This window comes from Oncorhynchus masou, chromosome 31 (genome assembly GCF_036934945.1).
Source record: "Oncorhynchus masou masou isolate Uvic2021 chromosome 31, UVic_Omas_1.1, whole genome shotgun sequence".
Classification (NCBI taxonomy): domain Eukaryota; kingdom Metazoa; phylum Chordata; class Actinopteri; order Salmoniformes; family Salmonidae; genus Oncorhynchus; species Oncorhynchus masou.
The window spans coordinates 11,500,813-11,513,044 of NC_088242.1; the positions used below are offsets into that span (position 1 = coordinate 11,500,813).

The 12,232-nt window shown below is 42.2% G+C and overlaps 1 protein-coding gene across 2 annotated transcripts in view; it reads left to right on the forward strand.

The window, feature by feature from the left end:
• The window catches only part of LOC135523409 (ras-related protein Rab-40B-like), a 39,320-nt gene that overhangs the window by 23,550 nt on the left and 3,538 nt on the right, over positions 1-12,232 (forward strand). For both annotated transcript variants that reach the window (XM_064950059.1, XM_064950060.1), the window contains one exon: positions 11,026-11,086. In XM_064950059.1, the coding sequence (XP_064806131.1) occupies positions 11,026-11,086 (61 nt within the window). The remainder of the gene's footprint in view (positions 1-11,025; positions 11,087-12,232) is intronic.

Here is a 12,232-nt window from a genome sequence, read left to right on the forward strand (position 1 = left end):
TTTGGGAAGCAATAGGGTTCCATTTGGAAGCAATAGGGTTCCATTTGGAAGCAATAGGGTTCCATTTGGGAAGCAATAGGGTTCCATTTGGGAAGCAATAGGGTTCCATTGGGAAGCAATAGGGTTCCATTTGGAAGCAATAGGGTTCCATTTGGAAGCAATAGGGTTCCATTTGGGAAGCAATAGGGTTCCATTTGGAAGCAATAGGGTTCCATTTGGCAGCAATAGGGTTCCATTTGGAAGCAATAGGGTTCCATCCTAGTTCCCGTCTGTGTCCCAACTGCAATCCTGTTCCCTACATAGTGCACTACTTTTGACCAGGTCCCCATACGGCTGTATGTAGGGGATAGAGGGCCGTTTGGTACACAGACCCTCGTCTTATCATCTATTTGATAAGTACGGGGGGCTGTGTACCAAACAGTACCCCGACTGTATCATGTTGATCAGATTAGGAGAAGAATAGAGTATTGTCCTGAAGGAGGTCAGCGAGAGGCAGACTTTGTTATAAGGAGAAGCGTAAAGGCAGAGGCTCAATAAGAAACATGCAAGTCTGATTACATTAAGGGGGATTGTAGCCATATTTGTCAATAGGGATGAGGGAAGGACACACACACACTCTGTGGTCCCCATTGTGTGCCATCCCCGCCTCTCCACTCTACTCCTGACCCCTACCCTGAGAGCAGTACTTTTATTTTTAGAGGGTTTTGCTTTTAGTCGAGTCAATATTGAATTATTAATCTGGAAATTTAGTTTCATGTCTAAGAGGATGAGATTATTTCATGCTTTAACAGAGTGGGTGTTAGAGAGCATTTCTATCTTCCTCCCTATGGCTACACGCTAATCACAGCTGGCTAGCGTGACATTGGGGAAACAGTGGTAAAATGGGACCAAGAGACCGAAGCTATTTTTCAATCTTTATTTATTTGTAAAAAATTATTTCACCTTTATTTAACCAGGTAGGCTAGTTGAGTACAAGTTCATATTTACAACTGTGACCTGGCCAAGATAAAGCAAAGCAGTGAGACACAAACCACACAGAGTTACACATGGAACAAACATACAGTCAATAATACAGTAGAAAAAGTCTATATACAGTGTGTGCAAATGAGGTAAGGTAAGTGAGGTAAGGCAATAAATAGGCCATGGTGGCGAAGTAATTACAATATACCAATTAAACACTGGAGTGATAAATGTGCAGAAGATGAATGTGTAAGTAGAGATTCAGGGGTACAAAGGAGCAACATAAATAAATACAGTATGGGGATGAGGTAGTTGGATGGGCTATTTACAGGTGCGGTAATCTGTGAGCTGCTCTGACAGCTGGTGCTTAAAGCTAGTGAGGGAGAAATGAGTCTCCAGCTTCAGTGATTTTTGCAGTTCGTTCCAGTCATTGGCAGCAGAGAACTGGAAGGAAAGGTGGCCGAAGGATTGGCTTTGGGGTGACCAGTGAGATATACCTGCTGGAGCGTGTGCTGCCATTGTGACTCGTGAGGCGGGCTTTACCTAGCAAAGGCTTGTAGATGACCTTGAGCCAGTGGGTTTGGCAATGAGTATGAAGCGAGGGCCAGCAAACGAGAGAGTACAGGTCGCAGTGGTGGGTAGTAAATGGGGCTTTGGTGACAAAACGGATGGCACTGTGATAGACTGCATCCAATTTGTTGAGTAGAGTGTTGGAGGCTATTTTGTAAATGACATCGCCGAAGTCGACGATCGGTAGGATGGTCAGTTTTACGAGGGTATGTTTGGCTGCATGAGTGAAGAATGCTTTGTTTGCGAAATAGGAAGCCGATTTCTAGATTTAATTTTGGATTGGAGATGCTTAATGTGAGTCTGGAAGGAGAGTTTACAGTCTAACCAGACACCTAGGTATTTGTAGTTGTCCACATATTCTCACATAGTCAGAACCGTCCAGAGTAGTGATGCTGGACGTGCGGGCAGGTGCAGGATAGGGTTATTGTGGTTATTCCTAGGGTTATTGGTTATCCCTAGGTTTAGGTTAGTGGTCACAAGGCCATCAGACTTTAAACAGCCATCACTAAGACAGAGAGGCTGCTGCCTACATACAGACTTGAAATCATTGGCTACTTTAATAAATCATTTACATTACATTTAAGTCATATAGCAGACGCTCTTATCCAGAGCGACTTACAAATTGGTGAATTCACCTTCTGACATCAGTGGAACAGCCACTTTACAATAGATCACTAGTCACTTTAATAATGTTTACATATCTTGCATTACTCATCTCATATGTATATACTGTATTTTATACCATCTATTGCATCTTCCCTATGCCGCTCGGCCATTGCTCATCTATATTTTTATATATTCTTATTCCTCTACTTAGATTTGTGTGTGTATTAGGTAGTTGAATTGTTAGATTACATGTTCGATATTGCTGCACTGTCAGAACTAGAAGCACAAGCATTTCGCTACACCCGCAATAATATCTGCTAACCATGTGTACGTGACTACAATTTGATTTGATTTGAACCACAATAACCCTAATCCTAGGGATAACCACTAGCCCTACGGCTAACCACTAGTCCTAGGAATAACCAATAACCCTAACCCTAGAGATAACCAATAACCATAACCCTGGTGATAACAATAACCATAACCACAATAACCATACCCTAGGGATAACTACTGGCCCTGGGGATAACCACAATAAGTATAACCCTAGGGATAACCACCAACCCTAACCCTAGAGATGACCACCAACACTAACCCTAGGGATAACCACAAGCCTAACCCTAGGGATAACCACAATAAGCCTAACCCTAGGGAAACCAATAACCCTAACCCTAGGGATAACCACAATAAGCCTAACCCTAGGGATAACCACAATAAGCCTAACCCTAGGGATAACCCTAACCCTAGGGATAACCACAATAAGCCTAACCCTAGAGATGACCACCAACACTAACCCTAGGGATAACCACAAGCCTAACCCTAGGGATACCCACAATAACCCTAACCCTAGGGATAACCACAATAACCCTAACCCTAGGGATAACCACCAACCCTAACCCTAGGGATAACCACAATAAGCCTAACCCTAGGGATAACCACAATAAGCCTAACCCTAGGGAAACCAATAACCCTAACCCTAGGGATAACCACAATAAGCCTAACCCTAGGGATAACCACAATAAGCCTAACCCTAGGGATAACCACAATAAGCCTAACCCTAGGGATAACCACAATAAGCCTAACCCTAGGGATAACCACAATAAGCCTAACCCTAGGGATAACCACAATAAGCCTAACCCTAGGGATAACCACAATAAGCCTAACCCTAGGGATAACCACAATAAGCCTAACCCTAGGGATAACCACAATAAGCCTAACCCTAGGGATAACCCCTAACCCTAGGGATAACCACAATAAGCCTAACCCTAGGGATAACCACAATAAGCCTAACCCTAGGAATAACCACCAACCCTAACCCTAGGGATAACCACAATAAGCCTAACCCTAGGGATAACCACAATAACCCAAACCCTAGGGATAACCACAATAAGCCTAACCCTAGGGATAACCACAATAAGCCTAACCCTAGGGATAACCACAATAAGCCTAACCCTAGGGATAACCACCAACCCTAACCCTAGGGATAACCACAATAAGCCTAACCCTAGGGATAACCACAATAAGCCTAACCCTAGGGATAACCACAATAAGCCTAACCCTAGGGATAACCACCAACCCTAACCCTAGGGATAACCACAATAAGCCTAACCCTAGGGATAACCACAATAAGCCTAACCCTAAGGATAACCACAATAAGCCTAACCCTAGGGATAACCACCAACCCTAACCCTAGGGATAACCACAATAAGCCTAACCCTAGGGATAACCACAATAAGCCTAACCCTAGGGATAACCACAATAAGCCTAACCCTAAGGATGACCACCAACCCTAACCCTAGGGATAACCACAATAAGCTGATTGCAAAGCTGCAGCTTGTGAGAAGGAAAGAGAATATGAGTATCTAAACAGTGGAAGGTTATTATCCTATATTTGTATTTCTTTCCCCTATAAAACATCTTCTCCCTCCATAGTAGACTGTTGTGTAACTAATCTCATCCCCAGGCTCCATCTCAGAAGAGAAAGAGCTGGCTGGTGGATGAGATCTTTACGTACCAGATGGTTTGTAGTGTCACTATATTAAATCATATCAAGAAACAATGCGCGTGACGATGCACTCTCTCATCGAATTAAAAACACAGCTGGATTTCAAATCTAATGGTCAGAAGTCTAGGCCTAAGGCCGACGCGTGAGCCAACCCAAACACTGCTCTGGCATCCAGGTCTGGAGAATGCAGTCTGGAAACATGCTATTGCTCTCGCTCTGCTCTCCCACTACCCTCCCAGATTGCATTATTTTAAATGCAGGCTTAAAATACCAGTGTCTTTAATCCTCTCTTTGTAAGACCAATTATGTGGAATGTATAAATTGTCTGAATTTCACAGACAAATATACTACACATTTGAGAAGTAATTAGTGTTGCTAACATAGATAATCATCGGTGATGGTCTGACAAGTGATTGGTTGGTTGTTGGCCAACAGATGGGTCGTTTCAATTAAGTGTTTTTTTTTAAATAAATATTTTAAATAGAAATTGTGCACAAATATAGATTTTGTTAAATGAAGAGTACTTTAATATACAGGGCCTTCATCCCGTTGAAAGCCTACATCCCGTTGAAAGCCTACATCTCGTTGAAAGCCTACATCTCGTTGAAAGCCTACATCTCGTTGAAAGCCTACATCCCGTTGAAAGCCTACATCCCGTTGAAAGCCTACATCTCGTTGAAAGCCTACATCCCGTTGAAAGCCTACATCCCGTTGAAAGCCTACATCTCGTTGAAAGCCTACATCTCGTTGAAAGCCTACATCTCGTTGAAAGCCTACATCCCGTTGAAAGCCTACATCTCGTTGAAAGCCTACATCTCGTTGAAAGCCTACATCTCGTTGAAAGCCTACATCCCGTTGAACTTTTTTCACATTTTGTTGCGTTACGAATTCAAATGGATTTAATTGTACTTTTTGGTCTTTGATCTATACAAAATACTCTTAATGTAAAAGTGAAAAAAATGTTTTACAAATGAATAACAATTAAATAACTAAAATATATAGCTGTTGCATAAATATTCACCCTCTTTCTTTAGACACTCCTAAATTAGTTCAAATGTCAAATTTGGCTCAACAGAATTACATGATAAGTTACATAGGCTCATTCTGTGTGAAATAATGGGGGTTGACATGATTTTTTTAAATGACTTCTCCTTCCTCTGTCCCCCATAAACACAACATCTGTAGGGCCCCTCAGTCAACTATTGAATTTCAAACAGATTCAACTACAAAGACCAGGGAGCTTTGCGCAAGCCTCATAAAGAAAGGCAGTGATTGGTAGATGGGTAACAATAACAAATTAAATATTGAATACCTATTTAAGCATGGCCAAGTTAATAATGATGCTGTGGATGATGTATTAAACCACCCAGACACAAAGTTGTCCTTCTGAACTGAGCTGCAGGACAGGAAGGAAACTGCTCAGGGATGGTAACATTGAGGCCCTTGGAAATTTTGAAACAGCTACAGAGTTCAATGGCTGTGATGGGAGAAAACTGAGGATGGATCAGCAACATTGTAGTGACTCCACAATAATGACCTAAATGACAGAGTAAAAATAATACAAATATACAGAATAAAAATATTTTAAAACAGGGCGTATGTATGCAACAAGGCAGTAAAGTGGTGTGGGGGTTGACTCATAACCCACAGTCCCAGTTTAAGGTCATTAACTATTGTGTGGATGAAGGGCTGGTGGTGGTGTGGGGGTTGAATAAAGAGAAAATAATACATTTTTTAAATCCAGTATTGTATTATTCTTGTGCAATTTATATCTATAGGCTACATTGAGGTTTTTCTTTCATACTTTTTTGTTTATCTGGCATTAGTGCGTAAGCTTTAGGGCCTAACTTTGTGTCCCAAATAGTCTACACACCAGTTAGGCTATTTAATGTCGATCCACTGAGACAAAAAGGACAATGTCAGAATTTAATTCAATAAGAGAAAAGCTGCGAAATGAAAGTTGAAAATAAATAGAAGGGCCAGAACAGTAGTTATAGAAGGAGGGCCAGAACAGTTGTTATAGAAGGAGGGCCAGAACAGTTGTCTAATGTTATAGAAGGAGGGCCAGAACAGTTGTCTAATGTTATAGAAGGAGGGCCAGAACAGTTGTCTAATGTTATAGAAGGAGGGCCAGAACAGTCGTCTAATGTTATAGAAGGAGGGCCAGAACCGTTGTCTAATGTTATAGAAGGAGGGCCAGAACAGTTGTCTAATGTTTGGTAAAGATTTGGTCAAGTGGTAAAAGAGGATGATAGCAGTGCCCATGTCATGTGATGATGGTGAGGCTCTATACAAATGTCAGTCACAATAAGGGTACTTCAAAAAGGCCTATGGCACATTAAGGGAACTGTTGCCTTCTGCTCAGATGGTTTACAAGGAAACTGAAATCAGGCCACTGACTGTAGGTCTACAACCTCTCACATAGTCGTAATATTAACTCCTACAGAATTAAGCATTTCTTGTAGTAAAATTATACCCCAAATGTACATTTTGACTCAGGAACAGCAGTGGAGAAATATGATTTATTTCTTTCAGCATCTTGAGAGAATATGAATGCGCAGTTAGATACCGTCTGTACAAGTGCTGTCTTTATCAGAATCATAAATGCTGAGAGTATTTCAACTACATAAAATATGCATCCAATGCAGAACTAAAATCTTATCAGAAACATGTTGGGTCGTTTTCACAGCTGGTAGAACTTTACCGACGTCAACTAGATTCTAGCATTCATTCTGTAATTGATGACCTTGTTCCGGTGAGTAAGGGTTTATTTAGTCTTCTAGGGCAACATATAATGACAAAAGAGAAGCTGCATGTACAGTGGGGCAAAAAAGTATTTAGTCAGCCACCAATTGTGCAAGGTCTCCCACTTAAAAAGATGTGAGGCCTGTAATTTTCATCATAGGTACACTTCAACTGTGACAGATAAAATGGAGAGAAAAAATCCAGAAAATCACATTGTAGGATTTTTAATTTATTTATTTGCAAATTATGGTGGAAAATAAGTATTTGGTCACCTACAAACAAGCAAAATTTCTGGCTGTCACAGACCTGTAACTTCTTCTTTAAGAGGCTCCTCTGTCCTCCACTCGTTACCTGTATTAATGGCACCTGTTTGAACTTGTTATCAGTATAAAAGACCCCTGTCCACAACCTCAAACAGTCACACTCCAAACTCCACTATGGCCAAGACCAAAGAGCTGTCAAAGGACACCAGAAACAAATTGTAGACCTGCACCAGGCTGGGAAGACTGAATCTAAAATAGGTAAGCAGCTTGGTTTGAAGAAATCAACTGTGGGAGCAATTATTAGGAAATGGAAGACATACAAGACCACTGATAATCTCCCTCGATCTGGGTCTCCACGCAAGATCTCACCCCGTGGGGTCAAAATGATCACAAGAACGGTGAGCAAAAATCCCAGAACCACACGAGGGGACCTAGTGAATGACCTGCAGAGAGCTGGGACCAAAGTAACAAAGCCTACCATCAGTAACACACTACGCCGCCAGGGACTCAAATCCTGCAGTGCCAGACGTGTCCCCCTGCTTAAGCTAGTACATGTCCAGGCCCGTCTGAAGTTTGCTAGAGAGCATTTGGATGATCCAGAAGAAGATTGGGAGAATGTCATATGGATGAAACCAAAATAGAACTTTTTGGTAAAAACTCAACTCGTTGTGTTTGGAGGACAAAGAATGCTGAGTTGCATCCAAAGAACACCATACCTACTGTGAAGCATGGGGGTGGAAACATCATGCTTTGGGTCTGTTTTTCTGTAAAGGGACCAGGACGACTGATCCGTGTAAAGGAAAGAATGAATGGGGCCATGTATCGTAAGATTTTGAGTGAAAACCTCAGCAAGGACATTGAAGATGAAACGTGGCTGGGTCTTTCAGCATGACAATGACCCCAAACACACCGCCCGGGCAATGAAGGAGTGGCTTCGTAAGAAGCATTTCAAGGTCCTGGAGTGGCCTAGCCAGTCTCCAGATCTCAACCCCATAGAAAATCTTTGGAGGGAGTTGAAAGTCCGTGTTGCCCAGCAACAGCCCCAAAACATCACTGCTCTAGAGGAGATCTGCATGGAGGAATGGGCCAAAATACCAGCAACAGTGTGTGAAAACCTTGTGTAGACTTACAGAAAACGTTTGACCTCTGTCATTGCCAACAAAGGGTATATAACAAAGTGTTGAGATAAACTTTTGTTATTGACCAAATACTTATTTAACACCATAATTTGCAAATAAATTCATAAAAAATCCTACAATGTGATTTTTCTGGATGTTTTTCTCATTTTGTCTGTCATATTTGAAATGTACCTATGATGAAAATTACAGGCCTCTCATCTTTTTAAGTGGGAGAACTTGCACAATTGGTGGCTGACTAAATACTTTTTTGCCCCACTTTATCTAATTATAGACAATTTGACTAACAAATAGCCTATTAAAATGACGGAAAGTATAAGCAGACACATAGTCACGTCTGCTCCTGCTCCTCCCCTCCGGTGTTCGACGTCGTTGGTTTACTAACTCGCCCTGGCTGCCCATCATCAACTACACCTGGGCCTCATCATCAGTTACACCTGGGCCTCATCATCAGTTACACATGGGCCTCATCATCAGTTACACCTGGACCTCATCATCAGTTGCACCTGGGCCTCATCAGTTGCACCTGGGCCTCATCATCAGTTACACCTGGGCCTCATCATCAGTTACACCTGGGCCTCATCATCAGTTACACCTGGGCCTCATCATCAGTTACACCTGGGCCTCATCATCAGTTACACCTGGGCCTCATCATCAGTTACACCTGGGCCACATCATCAGTTACACCTGGGCCTCATCATCAGTTACACCTGGACCTCTTCATCAGTTATACCTGGGCCTCATCAGTTACACCTGGGCCTCATCATCAGTTACACCTGGGCCTCATCAGTTACAACTGGGCCTCATCATCAGTTACACCTGGGCCTCATCAGTTACACCTGGGTCTCATCATCAGTTACACCTGGGCCTCATCATCAGTTACACCTGGGCCTCATCATCAGTTACACCTGGACCTCATCATCAGTTGCACCTGGGCCTCATCATCAGTTACACCTGGGCCTCATCATCAGTTGCACCTGGACCTCATCAGTTACACCTGGGCCTCATCATCAGTTACACCTGGACCTCATCATCAGTTATACCTGGGCCTCATCAGTTACACCTGGGCCTCATCATCAGTTACACCTGGGCCTCATCATCAGTTGCACCTGGGCCTCATCATCAGTTGCACCTGGGCCTCATCATCAGTTACACCTGGACCTCATCAGTTGCACCTGGGCCTCATCATCAGTTGCACCTGGGCCTCATCATCAGTTATACCTGGGCCTCATCAGTTACACCTGGGCCTCATCATCAGTTACACCTGGGCCTCATCATCAGTTGCACCTGGGCCTCATCAGTTACACCTGGGCCTCATCAGTTATACCTGGGCCTCATCATCAGTTACACCTGGGCCTCATCATCAGTTACACCTGGGCCTCATCATCAGTTACACCTGGGCCTCATCATCAGTTACACCTGGGCCTCATCAGTTACACCTGGGCCTCATCAGTTACACCTGGGCCTCATCAGTTACACCTGGGCCTCATCAGTTACACCTGGGCCTCATCAGGTACACCTGGACTCTACCACCTTCCTGATATATATATTGGCCTCTGTTGTTATTTCCCATCAGGCGTTATTGACGCTGTTTCCATGTCCCGACACTACTCCTGTTTTTGTATTGTTCACATTCTATTAAACTCTCCACCTGCTTCCTGACTCCCAGCATCTATGTTACAGATTTACACCTCAATATTACGGAAGCAGCAGTTGATACAGGCTAGTTTCTGATGGTTAGCGAACAGGAAGACCTGTGCATATCCTGTACTTATCTAATCAAGGTATTCTAGTGTTTTTCTAAACATTTACAATGTTTCTTCCACTTTGACTTTACAGAGGATTTTGTGTAGATCGTTGACAAAAGAAAATACGATTAAATACATTTCAATCCCACTTTGTAACGCAACAAAATGTTAAAACATGTCAAGGGAGTGTAGGCTTTCCACGGGCATTGTAGACCACATGGAGAATTAAATCATGCTGAAATTCCCTCCGTCAATCCTGTGTCACTTCTAGAAAGATTTCAACCCACTTGATCCAAACATTTCTCAATGTTTCACCATCATTGTAAAGGCATTAGTTATTGTTATTGTTGCTTTGACAAAGTAATTTCTGAAGATTATGATTTATTTAATGTGATTAGTGATTCATTCAGTGTCCCTCATTTTAAGGTCAGCACTGTTATGTGAACTGAACTCTCAATTTAATATGGTGTTACTTCCTGTTTTTTTTTTGTTTTTTTTTTAAGAAACACTGGTCAAATCATGGTGTTAAAAGCAAGAGCGCTGGTTCTACTCTTTTTGGTCATTTTCTGGTGTTTTGTGGTGGGAAAATGAGCGTGTTGAGCAAAACGTGTCAACGCTGTTACCAATTAAATGTTTTGGGGAAATATGCATTCAATTGCCACTCCCTGTTGCACACAAGCTTCCATTCCCCAGGTCACAAGGAGATTTAAAATGCAATCATCAACCCTGGTACGGTCAACCATAGTCACTTGTTTTTTTATGAAGTTGAATATGTGCTTTTAATGACAGAATGTTACAATTTGTTGAAATCAAATGTTGTTTTTTATACCAAGTTACACTTTTCAAAAGGCACAAAAGTTGTGGAACGACCCAGATGCCTTGCCCTGAATAAGGTTGTGAGATTAAGGGTGGAATGCTGTGTGATTTGATTAACAGGTGTCTGACCTGCTGACCCTTTAACCCCTGACCTCTAACTTTGTGTGTTGTTTCAGGGACACATCTGGCCAGGGACGCTTCTGCACCATCTTCCGCTCCTACTCCAGAGGAGCACAGGTGTGTGTGTGTGTGTGATTGTGTTTGAGTGTGCCAAAAAGAGTGTGTTTAGCATTTTTCAGTACTTTGTTTGATTAATGGGTCAGTCTTCACAATCAGAAAAGAAATACCACAGTGTTTACAGCAGGGGAATGCTGCTGCTGTTGAACACTGCACAGTAGATTTATAAAACATGTTTTACTGCAGAGTAAACCCTCATGTATAAAACATAAAATCTTGGTTTTGCGAAAACCTCACTCAAAGGACAGATTTAATCTCTGAGGAAAAAAATAGCTTGAGAATTTCAATATAATGAACATAGCAGCCTGTTATGAAAATGTTTTAGGATCACCACCACAGACGACCTGTAAAAACTGCTGTAGCCTATACATGTAGCCTATACATGTAGCCTATACATGTAGCCTATACATGTAGCCTATACATGTAGCCTATACATGTAGCCTATACATGTTGGGGCGGTAGTGTAGCCTAGTGGTTAGAGCATTGGACTAGTACCCGAAAGGTTGCAAGTTCAAATCCCCGAGCTGACAAGGTACAATCTGTCGTTCTGCCCCTGAACAGGCAGTTAACCCACAGGCTGTCATTGAAAATAAGAATTTGTTCTTAACTGACTTGCCTGGTAAAATAAAAATAAATAAATATGCCTACTGGCTGTGCTAATATTATAGAATAGAGACATGGGAGTTGTTTGTACATGCTTTCAAATCCATCTGTATATCAGCAACATCACTATTGACCCTGTCATCCTTTCCTGTGGAAATGTCACAGAATGGGTGGGTGTGGGTGGGCCTGTTCAAAAACAACAGTTGAATGATAAATTGTTAGTGGATCCAGTCCTTTTACCATGTAGGAAGTTAATTTAGTTCAACCACATCATTGATGTGCTACTACTGAATCATACTGGCTTTACCCAATCCTGAACCACTGCTGATCAGCTACTGAGAATTCGCACCTCCCAGGCGATGAATGAAAATGACTTTGTGAATAAAGTTTTTTTGTTGTTTAAAAAAAAAACCTATTACTAATCTGCCCGTTACCAACCATAGACTGGCTGTTACCATGGTTACACTGGCACCCCCTGCCATAGCGAGGCAGAAAGATGTGCTTCTTGAACACTATGTACACACCGTAAATATAGTCATCAGA